Source organism: Drosophila pseudoobscura, chromosome 2 (genome assembly GCF_009870125.1).
Source record: "Drosophila pseudoobscura strain MV-25-SWS-2005 chromosome 2, UCI_Dpse_MV25, whole genome shotgun sequence".
NCBI lineage: Eukaryota > Metazoa > Arthropoda > Insecta > Diptera > Drosophilidae > Drosophila > Drosophila pseudoobscura.
Genome location: NC_046679.1, coordinates 9,814,645 through 9,834,581, shown reverse-complemented (window position 1 = coordinate 9,834,581; position 19,937 = coordinate 9,814,645). Strand labels below are relative to the sequence as shown.

At 38.7% G+C, this 19,937-nt stretch overlaps 1 protein-coding gene across 2 annotated transcripts in view; it reads right to left on the bottom strand.

Annotated features, from left to right (window-relative positions):
- Positions 1–19,937, bottom strand: part of pnt (ETS transcription factor pointed) — a 71,372-nt gene that overhangs the window by 49,836 nt on the left and 1,599 nt on the right. For both annotated transcript variants that reach the window (XM_033377046.1, XM_015181607.2), the window contains exons 2-3: positions 13,682–14,006; positions 10,691–10,772 (exon numbers count right to left, since the gene is read on the bottom strand). In XM_033377046.1, the coding sequence (XP_033232937.1) occupies positions 10,691–10,772; positions 13,682–13,993 (394 nt within the window). In that variant the 5' untranslated portion in view covers positions 13,994–14,006. The remainder of the gene's footprint in view (positions 1–10,690; positions 10,773–13,681; positions 14,007–19,937) is intronic.

Genomic DNA, 19,937 nt, shown 5'->3' with positions numbered 1-19,937 from the left:
ACACACAAGCGATCCCCCAATCCATTCCATTTGGAATTCGATTCAATTGCGATCGGTGGATAGGTGGATAGGTGGATGGGTGGATCGGTGGGTGGATGGGTGTTATGGTCAGCGTCAGAGGCGGCGAGGATTTCAAATGCAGGCACGGCACCTCCAAACGTACACGAAACACAACAGTAGAAAAACACTCAATAAAATTCGTTGATAAATTGCGTTCGGCATCAAAGGTAACCCACTGTGCGAATGGCGCTATCCACGGATTACAGTGCCCCTGCCACATGCCACATGCCCCTTCTGCCGCTTTGCCACTTGCAGCAATCTTCTATGAGAATTTATCGATTGTTTTTGTTTAGAGAATTCTCTCTGGTCTGAATAGACACAAAAGCGCCAGAGCCGACAAATTGTTGTGAAGATCCGAAAGATGGGAAAGGGGAATCACAAAGAGAATTAGGGGCTAGGGGTTAGGGTATTAATACAGGGGAAGGGGATGAGTTGGGAGTACTCATGATCGAATAGATTTCGAGTCTATTCATACATCACGAAAATCTTCCTCTGCAGGAAAGTTATGGCATGAGATCGGAGATATAAAACTTTCTGTTTGGTTATTTATTGGTTATATATTTTGCTGGAATTATCTATGGACTATAATTTTGATCCAAAAACTAAGCGATTGATTGTGACGGATGCTATAGAATAATGGGACAATCTGGAAAAAAAAACTATTGAGCCAAAAACTTCTCTATAACAAAGGGTACTTGTGAATATCCTTGTTGTGATATCCCTACCTATAGCCAACGTATCTCCATATATCAATATTTTATTGATCGAAATATCGATAGCTCTATGGCCTTTATAACAGAGTAAAGTATGATTTACCGTCGATTCGATTGATGTCTTTTTCTTATGAGAAATTCAAGAGACAAGTATCGAAATATCGATTACATTTTAGTATTTTTAATCGAAAAATATATCAAACCTTATAGTCTTATAGTATAGGCATTGTATTCGAAAGATGTCGTTTTCTTAGCAGAAATTATACAAAATTAAACTGATTCAAGTAATCACTTGTGCGGTTTTGATGAAATCTATCGAAAAAACGATTCATTTTTGGTATTTTCGATGGAGAAATGTTTAAATTCTTTTTCCTTCCTAAGGTGAATCGAATGATGAAGATTACTTAGGAGGAATTCGATCAATCTTGACAGATGCAAATATCTGTACTCTACTGTATATCTTAGCTTGAAGGATACCCAAGGAGAAAAGTTGAGCGGAAATTTAAGAAGGATTATAAATTTCATCTCAACAAACTAATGTAATATTTTCTACAAAATCAATTAAAATTCCTTCTTTTTTTTAATAGAAATTCAGCTAAATATCCTCTTCCTTCGATTCCTATCAATTTCCTCTGAGTAACCACCATCTAACGCTGCTCGCAATCAACTTTTGGGCAAACAAAAAGGTGACACGATCTAAAAACGCATTCAAGTTTAAAAGAGTTAAAAGTGCCGCAACGAAATGGCTTTTAATTCAAATGACAATTGCAGAAAAGGCATTAAAAAAGACACAGAGAAAACCCATTAGGCGTTACGACCAACAAGAAGGGAGGGGAAATGTTCAGCTTAAACTTTAATTTGAAAATGCTGAACAAATTATGACAGGGCAGAAAATGAACGGCGAGGGGGGCCCAAAAGGCAATGGGCCAAGACAATACGAATAAGTCATAGGCCCTATTGTTTTTTGGGCCAATTGAAGCGTTAAATTATCAATTGGGCCAGGCCAGAAAGGGGTTGAAGAGAGCAGGCCGGCGGACAGCAGCGTTAAATTGGCCAAAAGAGCGGCGGTGGCGGCGGCGGCCACGCTTCAATTGTTGATCGTCGATCGATGGATGGATGGATGGATGGACTGGACTCCTGGAAAACTTTTGCATCGATCAGGCGGCAGCAGTCAGACAACTGGAAAATGACGTTTGTGGCAGGTGTTCTCTTACGATCCATAAATATGGATCGGTTAGTTGGTAGATCCTGTGTGTGTGTCTCGTATATGATTCAATTTCTCAGCGATTGCGATTATCAATTGGTCCGTCGTTTGGCCAGTCCGTCGCGACTGTTGGTAAATCATCCAAATGCAATTGAAGCTGTCCCAAGAACGGGTTTCCACATGCCGCAATTTGTTGCCATCTAATCTGGATACAAGTATCTTTGTATCTCTGCTTGCGTGTGTGTGTGTGTGTGTGTGTGTGTGTGTATCTGTGTATCTGCGTGTTTGCATCGCCTAGAGTATGCGTGTGGACAGGTTGCCTTTTGTTGCATTAATTGATTCATATTTGTTTTGCAGCATTTCCTAATGTGATTTCAGACATTTCCTTTTAGATACTATTGTATCTTGAGATATCTCTGATCCATATTTGGCATTTATGATTAATTGAATTTATCCCAAAATGGCCTCTAATTGACTTTGTATTATTTTGTTTCGTTTTCTTTAAGCATTTGTCTAAATTATCAAATAATTTGCTAGATGGCACGCGCAAGAGTTTCTTTTTAAATAATTATTGCCTTTTAGGGAAAGGCAACCGTTTCAATGGCCTTCAGATCGGGGTTTTATGCATGATATATAGATATAATATAATTATTTATATTAGAAATTAACATATATTTCATATTTCAGGTGGATTGTTAATGGAATTATTCATAGATTGAACATAAATAGAAAAATGATCAAAAAACCAACCAACCGATCTAGATTACAAAAAAGGTATGATACGCCACGCCCACAAAGGGAAGGAAACAAATTAGAGTTATTTTTATTATAGAACATTTATCTACATACACTACACCCCCAACTACATGGAATTCGCCTCGAAATCTCTAGTCTCATTTCGCCGCCATGTAATAAGACAAAAGCTGCTGCATACTTTTCGGATTATTTGCTCTGAAATCCTATAGCAGCTAGCTTTTGAACTAGTGCAATATGAATTCACCCTATTTTTATTAGTTCCCGAATTAGCCGCTAAAAGAAGAGATTTTGAGCTCATGTAAAATCCATGTAGAATTGCCTTTATGGAGAGTTTGAAAAAAATTAAAAAATATACGACCTAAAAAAATCTCATCTTTCTCTAAATTTAAACAATTGCTGATAAGAGGGAGAGACCCAAATTCTAAATAAATAAAATATTTGATAGAGTGGGTTTTTACCAGCTCTTATCTGTGGACAAAAAAGGCGGAATGAAATTAATCAAATAAATTCAAAACAGAACTTATTTATGTGGACAAAAACATGAACTTTCCAAAATAGTAAATAAAAAATATCAAAAATGCATATCTTTTGATGGTTGAAATTAACGCTTAAAGCAAGAGTATAAAAAATGTACACAAATGTCCACGAAATCCAAAGAATACAATATTTGTAATAATTTCGATTGAATATTCCTTGAAAGACTACTTTTTTAATTAATTTGTGCATGGCAGGAATCCACAGCACATGAATCTTTTCAAGAAAGTATATTTCAGATCTCCTAATAATTATTTTTTAAATGTATTTTAATTTTCTAAATTTCCCTACTTTCTTTGTGTTCTGTTCCCTTTCCTTTCTGTAAACCTCTTCACCCCCGAACACATGTACATATAGCATTATTGTTGTTCTTTTCGCTGGTGTCCGATCTTTCAAGGTGTAGACTAAGTGCATTATAATATTGAAGTGCCTCCAGGGCCGCCCTTCAGCCCCACCACCCCTCTTTTAGATAACGAAAGCGAGGGCCCTCTTATCAGGCAGCCACAAATATTGGCTCTCTCTTTTTGTGCCTTGCTTCTTCTGTGGCATGGGGTGTAGAGGGAAAGAGTAGTGGCTGATTGGAATAAAAGCGAGTTTTTTTTTTTGTTGAGTTCAAATTGGTGAAGGTCGCACGCGTCTGAGGTACGAGGGTTACCTGAGAACTTTTGCCTTTGCCCTGATTTTTGTGCACCGTCAGGGGTTTCTCTCCCTCCCCCTCTCTCGCTCCCTCTATAGGTCTCCCCCCTTGCAACACTCTTTTTCGGATCGTGCTGATTAGCCATGCGCTGGGCTTTTTACAACGGAGCAACAATAACAATAAAACACAAAGAGAGAGAGAGAGAGGGAGAGGAAGATAGAGAGAAAGAACAACAAATGCTGCTAATTTGTCCATGGGATGCTCTCAATTTAGACACATCCGTTCTACACAGAGAGAAAATAGAGTAGCACATCCGTTCTACACGGAGAGAAAACAAGCAGGACACATCTCGTTCTACACGGAGAGAAAAAACCAGAAGCTGTCGTAGAGGATATACGAAATTAGATAAAATCCCATCGAGATGATCCAACCAGTTTTATGTTGTTGTTTTTTAACGATTAACATGCTTAAAGAGAGCAAAGAGAATAGCGTAGAGGAAATGGAATACAGATTAGTGCGGAACTAATTTATGGCGATAAGATTTCCAGAGGGTACTGTCCCCTAAGAAAACTTCTAGAAGAAGATAAGATTTCTTTAAAGAGAGAGGGAGAGTATTTTTTAAAGACAATAAAATAATCATCGTATAATGAATGCTTTTAAATTATGCAACCATAAAAAGCTCCAATCAAATGTTAATACCATTCAAGATCCCTCAGGAATAGAACAGGGGATTCTTTCAGGAGGAGGTTCTAAGCGAATAGATCTCTTGGGTGGGCAGAAAACTGCTTCCATGGAGGAAATCCAATCCATTCACAGATCTATTCAATTCTTTAATCAATAATCTCTCCCAAGCGGCTGTCCACTCCAGAGAACTTTTACTGTACCATAGCTTATCGTTTGTACATTGTATATATTTTCTATTCCTTCAAAATGCAATTTCCGATCGAATAATGCAATCATGAAATTATACAACAATAAAAATGATTGTCCCCCCTCCCCTCCCCTCATCCACAACACAAACAAAACAAAACAACAAAAAAATATGCGAATGAATCAAAAGTTCTCAAGCAATTAATTTTCAGCGAAACAACAACAACAACAATAACGGGCAGCAAAATCAACGCTGGAGCTGTAAAAATTTTTATGAATGAATAAAGCGGAATAAGGCAAAACACACACACACACACACACTGGCACACACTGGAACACAGGCAAACACGCGCATAGAGAACGAAGAAAAAAGAGCAACAACAGCAAAAGCAAACAAAACGCAAACGAAAAAGATCCCCAAAAATAGTAAGTGAATACAAAGTGGCATATGCAAAGGCAAGGTGTATTCAGAAGAGGGTGAGGCAAAGAGACCGAAGAGGTAGAGTGCGAAAGGGGAACAAAATTACAAGAGATCTAATAAAGAGTCGTTGAAACACTTCATAGAATAGGCCCCACCCTGCACACAATACACCTTGTGCATATGAAATATGAAGAAAAAACTCACACACACACACACACACACACCTATTCCTGTATGTAGATTTTTATGCGCACCTCTGTGCATGAATGAATGAATGAATGAATGAAAAATTGTTAACGCAGCAATTCCACGAAAGAGACAACCACAAGAAGTGGACAGAGGAAGAAGCAGCGAAAGAAGAAACAGAAAAGCAGAAGAAAAAAGATCTGTGAACATGAAAATTTGAAAGGTATGAACAAAAAAAGTTAAATTAAAACAAAAAAAAAACTTAAATCAGAAAAAAAAACACGAGAGAGCAAGTGTGTGTGTTTTTGTGTGTTGGCAACTCGTTTTCCAGCTCCATTTCCAGCTGGCCACAAATTGTGCGTTTTTCGTTGGGGGGTAGGGGGTAGGGGGAGGAGGAGGGGAAGCCGGCAGGGTAGCAGCAGGGGAAGACACAGACCAGAGCGGGAGAGTTCAAATTATGAATAAATAAAGAGTAGTCCCGAAGAAGGCAACTTTAAAAATCAAAATAAATACAGAAACAAGAAAACAGAGCTTGTTTTGGGAATAGAAACGTTTGATACCCTTGAAGATCCATAGAGTCCATGAAACATTTATAGAATTCTGATCAAATTTAAAGGACCATTTGACTGATCTTTCATATGAAATATTTTCATTAGCTGCTGTTCTTTCGATGGATACCATCATTACAGTTCCAATTTATGATCTAGCAGAATGTTTCATTCAGAAACAAACCCATAGCCAAAAACATTACACCCTGTCTCTTGCAGGGTATCTCGCAAGCAACAACGGATTGCAGTCGCAGTCAAAGCTGAGCTACAAGTCAGCGACGCGCCCACGGACAGCGGCAGAGACAGAGGAGCAGCCGAAGCAGAGGAGGCGAAGCAGCCACAGAGACAGAGATAAAAGAGGGACGCCAAGAGAAACACCAAAGACAAAGCCGGTTTGCAGGAACTTAGGCGCAAGGCAGAACCACGAGAAGGAAACAGAGGAAGAGCCAGAAAAGTGCGGAATGGAGCACGCAAAACAAAAAAAAAGGAAGGAAACAAACATCAAGCCCCAACGACAGCAGCAATCGGGGAAGACCACGATAGAGAGAGAGAGAGAGAGACGGCAAACAAGATCCAGTCGCATCCATCCCCCCTAAATCATTCATCAACTGCACTTCGGAGCCGTAAGGCGATCGTTCCCCAACAACAAAAACAGAACCAGCAAACGTTTTTTATTTTGTTTTTTTTTGTTTTTTGTGTGCGAGTATGAATGAAAACGAACGTGTTTTCTGGCTGAGAGATGCAGAGAGAGAGCGAGAGAGAGCTGGCGCGGCTGACTGCGACGCCGGCAGCAATGGGATGAATGAAATGAGCGCCAAAATGAATGAAAGTAGTGGGGCGCAGGCAGAGCAGTCGCCGTTGACGTTGGCGTTGACAGAGCAGAGCGCTCTCTGACTTTTGCTGTTCGTTCTCTCTGCTGCTGCTGGCTGTCGCTCTCTCTCTCTCCGGCTCTCTCTGATGTTGGCGCTCGTTCAAAGCATTTTTATATTATTATTTTCATACAAATCTCTTAGGCCATATTTAATAAGAAAAAAATTTAATTTGCCTTATTTATTTGTTTCTTTTTTTCCGCATTATTTTTTTTGTGCTTGTTATTTTCAAAGTTTATGATTAATGAGAGATGATTAAAGCGCGGGCAGTTCGTATATACAACATGTACATATACATATATGTAAATTTGTGTGCGTGTTAAAATAAGGGCAGCCCTGTCCGTCGTATCTTTTATCCACAAAAATGTAAACTAAATGTACGTGACTGCTCCTCTTGCTCCTCTTCAGACTCTCCTTCTGCCGCAGCCTCAGCCTCTTTTTCGTTTTCTTCTGACTGATGTTCCCCCCTTTTTTTTATCCCATGCCCATTGAAGAGGGGTCTCCTCCTTGGGCAGCATCTGCGCAGTTGTCGCCGTTTTTGCATGTTTTTTTTGTTTTGTTTTTGTTTTAGTGATTTCTATGCCCTAGACTTGTAGATAGCAGGGGTATGTTTGGTTTACCAAAAGCTATGTAACAGGTCCTTGCTTGGACCAAAGACTAGTGTGTGAAATGTTTGTTCTTCTTCTGAGGTTCTAGTTCTCCAATATCCTTTTTTCCTCAGTTACATCTCTTTACAGGGTATCCGTATGGTCTGTATACCGTGTTATTGTCCATTTCTGTTGCCATTTTATGGTCCGCGATCTCTTCTAGCGACGCGACGAGCGAAAAGTTCATGCTGTCGTAAGGGACTCACTCCTCGGTTCCCACAGATGTGTGTGTGCTAGAGAGAGTGCGAGCATGTTTTCTATATATATATATATACAGCACTACTATATACGAGTATACATATGTGCACATATTTAGTTGGGCACTGACTCTTGGTCTTTGGGGTTTTGTTGTTGTCGCTGCGTTGACATTGAAATTGTGTTTGCGCTTTTGTTGATCTCTACGCAGCGATAAGACATAAATATTGTACATAAATACTTTTTACGTTTGTTGTTTTTCGGGGTTTCGATTCGAGTTTGGTGCTTCTTTCCTTGCAGTGTATGCCCCACAGATTCTGTTTTATTTCTATAAACATTAAAAACAGCACTAAAATGGTTTTACCCGGTGGCTCTTCTGTTTCTTTGAGGAGCCCACAGCTGGCCGTAGGCTTTGTTCTTTATGGCCCGATGGCACAGATACAACAAAGATACAGATACATTTCCCCACTGCTCTAGATTGGGGATTATTATGGAAATCCTTAGGAATGGACCCTGGCATGAAAAGTAAAGAATTAATAACAGTTCCTTGAATATTGTTAATCTCAAAACAAAGTTCGTTGAAAACTCTTGGAAATATTGAAGTGATTGACTCCCTTTAAGGCCTTAATTCTTGGTAAAATTAAAGATACGAGCAGTACGCGTATACTCGGTGGAAGAAGTGCCTTTGGATTGGAGTTTTGCCCTGAGTGTTACTCATAAAATACTGCCACTACTCATAAGTACAAGTGTCTTTCCCAGTATTTAGTGTTATTATCGGATCACAAGAATTTCCCATTATTAAGACATACTTTTTTGGTACATTGTTCTCTTGCTTTGGCAGCAAAACATCAGGGCAAAAGATGCATAACAAATTACCATAAAACGTTGTCCGATACACACAGATATATCTGCATGTGTGTGTGTGTGTATCTGTGTAATAGATAAAGCATAGTAGACACATGTCAAAGCGGGGCAGCAGAAACAACAGGAAGAGCTCTGGGAAGAGACATCGAAACTTTAAATACCCTAACAAAAGATCGAATCATTCATATTTCGGCTAAGAATCCATTCTCTCTTCCAATGTTCCCATAAGCGAAAGGAAGTTCCACACCTTTTTAGTGGTCTCATCTTTGTCGCCTTCGAAATCATAATACCCTCTTATCTCTATGTATGCAAAGGGTATAAAAACGACAATGTTTTGTCACATTACGTATACGATCAGTGGACTGACAAACGGATGGATGGCTGGATGGAGGGCTGGCGGGACGGCCTGAGTGAGTGACTGACTGACGTATTGCCTGATTGACAGCAGCAGCAGCAACAGTTGAATGGGAAGAGCACTGGGAGGGGGGAGTAGAAGGTAAAGTAACCCTCTGCATATTTTTCAGATATTTATTTCGTGTTTTTTCAAATGCAAATGTAGTTTTTTTTTCTTTTCTTTCAAAGAGGAAGCCCCAAAGGGGATTGAAAGAGTGACTGAATGAATGAAAGAGCAAATGATTGGGTAAATGAATGAATGAATGTAAGTTCTCTCTTGGCATTTTGCCGGATTTTCTGAGGAAGGAGGCAGGCATACTGGGGCGCGGTAACACCGGAAACAAACGACGTGACTTTTCACAGAAATCTATGCGAAATGCTACTGATAATTATGTACATTATTTCATTCATACAATAAATAATAGTACATACAATAGATGTATGTATGTATATATCATGTGTTTTAGTGCCAGCAAAATCCATCTGCAAAACAATAATCGTATCTTTTGCTTCTCTTTTTTTTGTGGATTCTTTCAGGCCACACGCTTTTTATTATTTTTGCTGTGGGGCATTATCTTATCGCCAAATAATGTTGGCTCTTTCTATAATGCTGCCTCTCTGTCTCTATGTCAGCGCCTTTTTATCGCACGGTTCCAAAGGCAAAACAAAAAAAATAATAACAGCCGCAAGTGAGGAATTGATTTCAAAAAGTCTTTCGACTATGATATATACTCCATTGAGCATCTAAAATTATATATTTTTGTGCTTTAAAATGTACTATTAAAATGTTTATTTCCATAAAATGTACCCAAAAACCAAATTTAATAACTCTAGAGTTTATAGAACCCAAGATCGAATAGACTATTTCTTAGAAATATCATCGTCCAAGGCAAGACTTGGTAATGGCTATAAGCGGTCACATATTTCTAAAAATATAATAAAGAAATATAGTTAAAGCTCCATTATTTTCAAGTTTTACCATATATTTGTATATTCTTTCTGTTTAGAGGTCACTTTTCCTATAGAAACTACTACTTTTTTCAATTCTAAACATATACCCCCGTCAAAGTTAACCTAAATACCAATTTTCCTAACTCTAGACCTCAAAGAACCCAAGATCACTTAGTACAATCCACAGAAAAATATTCTACCAAAGCATAAAATGACTTCTCCTGTCAACAAATTTATATTTCTTTCCCTTCAAAATCCATATTTCAGCCCAAATATCAACTTTCATAACTCTAAGCCCTATACAACCCAAGATCAAAGAGTATATTCCATCTTCCAACTCATAGAACAGTGGAAAACGCCTCCTCCTTCATGTCTAGGGGGAACAGTGTAAACTCTCAGAAATATGACTAACGATGGCTTGATGCTCTACCATAAATGTAAAGAAAGGCACGGAACTAGAGCATGGCTCTTCCATGAACAAATATACATATATAGTAGGTATGTACAATGTATGTATATATCTTCTGTGTGCTTGTGGCACAAGATAGGGCCATAACGAATCGCGCCCCAACCATATAATTGTTGAACATTTCGCATTCGCAGAGCTCTTCAACAACATTTTGCTCTTCAATTATTATGGAGTACGAAATTCTTGGAAATCTGTTATCAAATGGGAACCCACAAAGACCACAGAATTCCATTCAACAAACAAAACAAGCAAAACCAAAGACAGAATAATACAAATCAAATAAATGAAGGAATAAGCTACATTGCGAATGGGGTTTCTTTTCTGGCAGTGTGTCATCGTAAAATGATATATGGGTGGGTTCGACTGTACTCACCTAAGGAGGCCTCATGATCTGAAATATCCGATAAATCCTTGCACCCATTGATGGGCTCCTCTTTGATGAAGATGTTCTTCGACTGGAATAGAGAAAAATGGTTATAGAAAGGTAAAAGGCTAGATCAGAGACTTAAGTAAGATTAAACCTTAAGCGAAATGCTAAGGGATTAAACTCAAAAGTGTGAAAATAGGCAACACTGGGAGACAGATAGAGCTGTCGATCCAGTTCTGTGATTTATTTTGAACTTATCATTGGTTTCCTATGACATAGTTCATGTTATTTGTATTACCAAGCCACACTGGAAGAAAGATTTCTGGTCATTGCCCTTCCGTGATCTCTACTGATCTTATCATTACATTCTCATAGCAAAACTTATGTTTTTTCTATTAGCAATCCATTTCCAACATGTTAGAGATTACATGTTCTAATTACAGAGAAAATATATGCTTTACATTTTTCGATTATCATCCAAGAGCATTTCTTAAGCAAGATCTTCCCCCATTTTTAGAGAAATTCTTCCGTAAAATTCCTTAGATTTCTTCAACAAGAATATCTTTTTTGGGCATTTCTTCAAAAATATCATACAATTCTTAAGCAAGATCCTTTTCAGAGAATTTCCTCCTCAAGATCATGATCTTTCTTCTAGTTCTTCCACAAGATCATCATCTTTAGGGAATTGTTTCTTCAATCTTAAGAGCATTTCTACGACAAGATCATGATCTGTCTGGCAATTTGCTCAAAATGATCGTCAGATTTTTGACATTTCTTTTACAAGATCATCATCTTCGTTACATATATTCAATACTACCATCTTTAGAGGGAGGTAATTTCTTGGCAGAGATCATCTATAGAACAATTCTTCAACAAGAACAAGATCATTATCATTCGCTTACATTTCTTGCAGTCTTGTAGATCACTCTTACATCCATCTATCTTTATTGTACCGTGGAGGACCCTTCCTCTCTCCGTGTAATATCTGTCATACAATGATTAAATCCACAACAAGGCCTCCCTCCTTCCAAATGATCGTGTGTGTCTGCTGTGTGTGTTTGTACACATTTATAAACAAGCCACTTTTACCCAATTACAAAATATATGTACATATGTCCCCTCCCCAAAGTGTAACCAGGGGAGCCAGAGTAATCAGAGCCAGCAGCAGAACATGGAATAGATTGCCAGCAATTGACGGGTGGACGGGTGCCTCTGTGGATTGCCCCAATGTCCACGGCACAGCAGAGAGATCTCCCCCCCTGAGAGATCTGTCGTGTTGAATGCGTTCTAATAAATTGAATTGTACGTTTGACTTCCATATGGAGAGGGGGACCAGAGAGAGGTCTACTGTGTGTCGTCGCTTAATGATAATGGAGGTCAGAATAGTCAAATGAAATGTGTATCACACACAAATTTCGAATTGGAACTCAATTCGGGGGCTCTTCTGAATGCCTCACAGGCCCCATAAAAAGTTCTCTTTTGGTTTTAGGCTTCAGTTACGTTCCGAAATGGAAACCCAAGAAGACTTTTTCTGCTGCTGCTGCTGCTGCCCAGACATTATAGAGATCGGATTACATTGCGGGTTGGGCATTTTCCAAGCGACTGCACATGGGCATGTCCTGAGAGAAAGGATCGCCAGGGCTTTGGGGTCACGGACCGGATGAAAGTGGTCAACGGTTCAGCGGATATGCGCTTACCGCAGGCGCTGAAACGATCCTCAAAAGATCAGCTGGAACCGAGAAAGAATGCCCCAATGGGAAGCCCTACACAAAAGCATTGTTCACGTCTTTTTTTGGTTCCTTCCAGCGTTCGGTATGGGAAGCCTTTGTCAATCGTTTCTATCGCAAGATGCGTCACAAATTAAGTGGCACGCTTCTGGCTTTTATAGCAGATACCTTTACTCTTCTGACAATAGATTGTTTACACAATAGAATCACGCCTCTGAATGCCGCAGACACGACTTTAGTATACCCTCTGCCCCAGTGCCTCCTCTTCGAAGAGATCTCCCAGAGAAGTGCGGCCGGATCGTTGGATCGTTCGGTAATAAATATTTAAAGGGTGTTGGATAAAAAGCAAATAGCATAATACATAATAATTGCGTTTTCGTTTCGTTAACCAAATTTAGAATCCACTGGCATCTACGTGTTTTGCATTCCGAATTGAGGTCTCTCTCTCTCTCTCTCGATGGCTGTCATCGATCGTTGCAGTGGCTGTCAAAGTGGCACAGAAAACGATGGACAGACAGACTATCGATCGATCAGCCAGAGAAGCGTTTAAATATAGAAATTATAGAATTTATGCAGCCATCGATCAGTAAGCGGCTCTACGTGCAAGTCCTTGAAGAGTTAGAAATCAATGATCATCGATCATCGATTGTTTGCTTAACGAGATCTTGAAATGAAAGATTGATCTTCTTTAAATATGCAATGCAAATATAAGAGTATCCAATCATTTGGGGCGACTAGAGATCGTATAGCTCATCCAGTTCGTTGTATACCCTCACAGTGTGGCTTAGGAGTGGAATCCCCAGTTCTCAAAGGGGGATCAGGGGGGATTATATTTGTTCTATAGCTTGTAGAGATCTTCTAGAACACATAGAGAGCTTAAAATGGTTGTGGATCGTAGTCTTATAATGATCTGGAACATGAGGGGTCTTCTATGTTCTTCAGGTTCTACAAAAGAATTCATCTTGAATCTGATGAAAGCTGATCAAAGAAAATCTTGGTCTGGAAATGATTCTTAGTCTTAGAAGTAGTAAAATGATAGATCTTCTTTAAATACGATCGGTTTCCAGTGAAAACATTAGAGATTTCTTTCTTTTTTATACTCTCTCTCCTAAAATGCACTACAAGAGGGCGTAATACCCTCTCTGTTTCTCTTTTTTCACAGCTAGCTCTCTCCCAGTGAGTACCGGGGTATCTTAGTGTCGCGGCACGTGATTTTGTATAGAATAAAAGAGAGATTAATAGAGTTTCCCCTTGAAATGCATGTCCTTACCTCCACTAAACTCGATAGAAATGTGACTTTTCGGTTCTTTTTGAGCCTCATGTTGCTGGTGGTGTTATTGCTGTTCAGGATCGATGGCACCACCGATGGATGAATGCTGAATGTGGAATTGTGGCACAAAGTGTTGTGGCTGAAGCCGTTGAACAGTTCGTTGAGGTTGTGGTGGAAGGAAAACTGTGCAACGGACGACGCAGAGTGGTCGGGTCCTCCGGTGGCAATGGCGGTGGCTTGCGGGGGCAACGCTGGTGGTGGCAGCATAAACTTCGTGGCAGATAGATCTGTTTTACAAATCGCCAATTCCATATTGTGAAGGCATCTGAAAAGGGGAAAACGGAAAAAGGGGAAATTAGTAAACAAATCAATGCAAAAGGAAAAGCGGAAAATGAGTGCCACAAATGGGGGGTGGCAATTATCGCACAATTATCAAACCATTTAGCAGTCATTTTTATTGGACCTCGTTTACACCTCCTGTTCGCACCTTTGACTCGTGCCTGTCTCTGTCTCTGTCTCTGTCTCTCTCTCTTTGTTGATTCAACAAATTATGACACTTTTGCAACATCAAAGGCCGCCTCCCATTGAGGTGCACACAGAGAGCCACAACAAAAGGCACCGCCCATGGACACACTTTTGTCCGATATTTAAACAGCATCCATCCATGGCATGGCCTACGAGTATACGAATGTTCTATGGGTTTTAAGGCGGTTTCCCCCAAAGGGTTTTTCAATATATATATTTCTAATGGGTTCTCCTCTTTAGAGCTCTCAAATATTTACTCGGGTCTAACAGCGGATGATTATGATGTTGTTTGGGGATTTGGGACCTCATTCAAACACGAAAAAACATCAAAAATTACTTTGAAGTACGACAAAGACAGACAGACAGAAAGAGAGAGAGAGAGAGAGATCAAGCAGATAGACAGACAGGAGAGATCTTCTTTTCGTTTTTTACCCGATATATTCCATGTGTTCGGGTTTTAGGCTAAACAGATTTCACCCTTCAGCTTCTCATTTGCTTTGTGGTTTCTGTGGATCTGTTTCTATGATTTTCAATAGAACTTCTAGCTATTTTTAGGGTTCTTCAACTAAAAAATAGTTAGGAAAATCTTTAAAAATATAGAGAGGGCAAATTGTTCAAGGAGTGTGCTTGCTTGAGACCAAAAAACCCACCCTTAACTGCTAAGCCACACTGGGGCAGCAATAGAAAAAGCAAGCGAGCGAGAGAGCCCTCTAAAACCCACCGTTTGATACTAAGCCACATTGGGAGAGAGAAAAAAAAAGCGAAAAGCAAGCTCATCTCCTAAATCCCACATTCCTTTCCTTTCCCTCTGTTTACTCCTTCTTCCAGTATTCATCATCTCGCACCATGGATACAAATTTCAACCCAAATCCAAGTCCAAATCCAAAAAATAATAATAAATTCTTAGGGAATTTTTTATCAAACGGAAGTGCCAGAGCAGAGATAAGCCAGACCGAGAACGAAGAGAAGAAATCTCCAAAGCACAAATGAGGGTTCGGATTCGGGTTCCTATGAGGGTTCCTCACTCCCATCGCCCCATCAAGTGGGATAAAGTATTCAGAGGCTCTGTTTCGATTTCTTACACTCCCATCACGCTCCATCAGCAAGTATCAGGGTTTTAAGGGGCCTCCTTTGCCAGCAAGTAGGGTCTCTGGTTTTCATTACTGATTCTGGATGCTGATTCTAGACTATAAATAAATATAAGCCACGGTTGCCCGTTGCCCGAGATAAATCCCAGTAAATTACGCATTAGCAATTACGAGTGTATTTACATTAAATACAAGTACGCCTTGCGACTGATAAAAACATTTTAGTGATAAACAATTCGAAAGAAAAAGAGTAATACCCAAAACGGGGGCACAAGACATGCGATAAAATCCAAGTGGATTCTGAAGAGAGCAACGTTTTGAAGTCCAGAAAACAGTTCAAGAACTAATAAGGTGTTGATCTAAGGAATTTATATTCTTCTTATACTGCTCTACCTCCTTTCTCTATCCCTTTTCCAGTGTGGCTTAGCGGTTAGCGATAAAAGTGGATTCTGAAGTGAGTAACGTTTTGAAGTCCAGAAAACAGTTCAAGAACTAATAAGGTGTTGATCTAAGGAATTTATATTCTTCTTATACTGCTCTACCGCCTTTCTCTATCCCTCTTCCAGTGTGGCTTAGCACTTGGCGATCAAATCCAAGTGGATTATGATGGGAACATCGTAGTCTAGAAAACAGTTCAAAAACTAATGGGTTGATGATCTTTATTAGTTCAATTTTTCATTCTTCATTCACTACCTTCCAATGTTTATAATATTCGCTACTAAAAATCATCCCAAATGTTTTATTTATTATGGAAAATGTGAATGCAGACCAATTAAAATATCATTTGTTTATGGGAAAATAATAATAAAAGCTTGAAAAAAACAAACTTTTTAAATGTAAGCATTTTTTAATGAGGTTCTGATTGACTGAATACTTAAGTAGAACCATTAGGTTTAATGTATTTTGGTTTTTATTTAAAATATGATTGGATCTTATATACAAAGTTTTCAGGGGTAATAATATGATGTCCAGAAAGTTTATGGTTTTTTCATCTAATGTTTATCAAAGTTCAACTAATCGGGAAGCCAAATACAATAAATATTCGTATATAAAAGATCGAATGAGTATATGGTTTGTATAAGAGTTAAGAAAATAATTATTGAAGAAGATTAGAAATCAATATTTATTCTTTACGCCTTGGATCGTCATGATTAATGGATGTATGCGTAAAACTTAGACGTTTTAACGAAGGATGATAGGGTTTCGAGCAAACACAATACAACAATAATAATAATGAATTACGAGGGAGACCAAAATGCTACAAGGAGTTCTTGGGTTAGGGATTTCGATTATTATATATTATTAATATTTGTTCTTTAAAGATCACCTTATATTCCAAATAAACCTTCTTCTCCCCTTTTGTATGCAAAATTTACAAAAGAAACTTCAGATCAGGAATTGAATAGAATTGAAGGTAATAGTACATCAGCATCAACAGCATCATTACATATTCGAAAACCTTGAGGGAAAAACTTTACCCAAATCAACACAGACATATCTAGAATACGACTATATATAGCTATCAGCTGAGTATCTCTTACTTCAAAGAGAGTATCTGAGCATATGCCAGGCAAGTGGTCGGCTAATTAGATACGGTATGCAAATACAGGGAGTGGGAGGGGAAAAACTGTCGCATCGGTGACGATTTCGTTCAAGTTTTCGTCTCGCATTCGCTTTCTCCCTTGCTCTCCTTCGTCATCTGTGTTTTTGTTTTTGTCACAGTTATCTAGTGGCCTTATCTAGAGTTATCTACATACACACACACACACATGCATATGTAAATCGCCCCTTGAAATACCGCCATATTCGCGCTCTGGATCTGAAAACTGTAAGAAAAACAAAAACAAAGAAAGAGCTCTGCTTGGGATATGATCGAAGCTGGAAATGCCCTTTAAACGGGATAAACGCAAATCAGATTTGAGTTTTAGGGAATTTCTCATAAACGGTTTTTACATAAACCCTCTCTCTCTCTCTCAGTGTGGCTTCGCAATGGAGGGTACTTTCCTATCGAAATTTCATGCAGATATAGTCCTTCGATTATAATGAAATTTTATTATGTTATAGAGAAATTTATAAAAATTCGAAAGCTTAAGTTTTTTTTTTAATATTTATAAAAGGAAACAGAAGTTATTCTCTCTTGAAGATAATTTCTGAAAGATTGTTTCTTTAAAAAAAGTATGCAAAATATGGGATTTATTTCTGGCTGTTTCCGCTTTTATAATTTTCAAGGTAGACCTAAATGTAAGCCTCATTTTTTAAAGAATTAAAGAGAACATTAATTTAGTGCATATTTTCGCATAGAACGTCTCAAAATAAATCTGGAAAAAGACAATCCTTTAAACATACGATATTTTGAATTAATATTCTAGAGTTATATATTCTATAGAGAAATTTAGAGAAATCTTTCTTCAAGCAAGCAAAACTAATATACCTCAAGGGTATTTTACTGTAGGGTATTCGAAAATGAAAAACCGTTGCATAAATTTCTGTTTTTGTTTTTTTTTTTTTGTGTTTGCGAAATCAATTTTTGATTTGATTTGCTGATTTTCTGTGTCCAAAGCAGCGGCTGCTTGGGTGGAAAGGAGATCTCAACCGAAAGACACAGATATCATACGATATATCCGCGATATACAGTCGTATGCCCATTCAGAATCAAGTGAATGTGCACTGAAAAAACGAATTTAAGTTAATCAACATTTAAATGGATAATAAAATACAAAAATCAACAACAACCGAGTGCAACAGAGTGCCGCAAAAAGCCTTCTCATTCTGCGATCATTGATTGAACAATGTAGAACACAGAGATCATACGAATTCAAGCAAAATATATGTGGTACCCATAGATACGGTATTACTTGTGTGTTGGGGTTCGTTATATATAGATGGGGGTATTGCATTTTGTGGCTTTTGGTTTTTGGTAAAAATACTAAATGCAATTTTTCACACACCCAAAAATATCTAATTTATTGACGCATTAAAGTGCTCTGGCCTGGCCGCAAAAGATAATTGGCATCATTTTTGGCACCACAAATTGATTTCTGGTTTCAGATCAGAGAAAATACTAGAGCCTTAAGGGGTTTTTAAGGGATGGATTTTATAGGGTATTTATAGCTTCTTTCTTGGGAGATTCTTCAGGAATAGAGGAAACTTTATCCTCTTCAAATCTTTAAGCTCTAATTTGGGTAATTTATTACCCGCGTCATGCAGTAGCACCCCTCGGTCAAAGCTTGGGCCAGAGAGACTGAGCTACGGATACGTTTCACCAAGAGAGAGTCTCTCTTTTGGTCCTAGAAACCTCGTCTCAAGTGCCACACAGAAATTATAAAACGAATATTAAGTAAATGCATTTTATAATCAATAATTTCAACCATGAAGATCAGTGGGTTCCCATAATTGAGGTCTTTTTACCCCTTGCCCCTCGTTCACTGTCTTTGCCTTTCTGTGTATCTTTGAAGACCAGTTTCAAGATCCTTTTTTCCATAAATATCCAACAGATACAATTACAGTTCAGTGCACAGTTCGTTCGTTGCCCCATGCCACGTTTTGATGATGCTAAAAGTATCAACCTGCTGCTGCTGCAGACAGTCTCGAGAGGAGAGAGATCACAGATTGATCCCAAGACAAGATACAGACACACACACAGACTGTGCACACAGACAGAGATCTTCTTTAGGGGCAACACATGTGCGCGCAGGCGCAAACACAGGCAGGTCCCCGGTACCGTCTTAAAAGCAAGGATCATCATTCGTTTAAGAGCCCTTTTTCAGCAGACATTGGAAAAGAAAACAAAAAGAACAGCAACTAAATATGTATTCTACCGTTACGTACACACCAAGAAAAATTGCACCCCTATTTGTGTGTGCAGCAAAAGGGAGGACTGTGTGTGCGGTGTGCACCATATCGAAAGATCATATTCGTTTACAATCTGTTCCTCCTTCAAGCAGATGCTGTGCACCAGACGCAGACGCAGCCGCAGACTCCAGACACATACAGAGATACAGCCAGGGATCCGCCGCCAGAGATACAGATACACGTCTCACTGGGAGAGAGTTCTTCCATATTTGATTTTTGCTCTTTTTTCCAGAGAAAACATATGTTCCCCCCTTCGTATGCTCCGATTTTCATGTTGTTTCTCTTTCTCTTTCAGGTGTTTTTTTTTTTGTGTGTTATCTACGGTGTGTCGTCTGGGTGTTGGCGATAAGGTTTTTTTTTGCGCGGTTCTGTTGTTAAGATATAATATAGTTTCACCTTTCGACTCTCTTTTTGAAGCTTAAAATCGAACTGGCACTGAGTGCGTGTGTACCCCCCAAATCACAGTCAAAAAATACTTTTTATTTGAGGATTTGGTAGCGAAAAATCGAAGACATTTGTGCCATATTTTTGATGAGGGTTTTTTCCATTATCTATCGCTTTCTTGAGTGGAACTAGGACTTCGCCCATTGATAAGAATAATTTGTTTAAGAATTCACAACAGAATGAGGAATTCGCTTGGAAATTTGGTTCTCTAAACGATAAGAAAATAGAGAGAGGGAATCGTATATTATAACTGAAGAATAAATGAAACCCCAAGGCTAATCTTTATCGAAAGCTGGTGTTATTTATGGTAATGTCTGGGAGAGTACTTTCCCCAAAAATAAATTCAA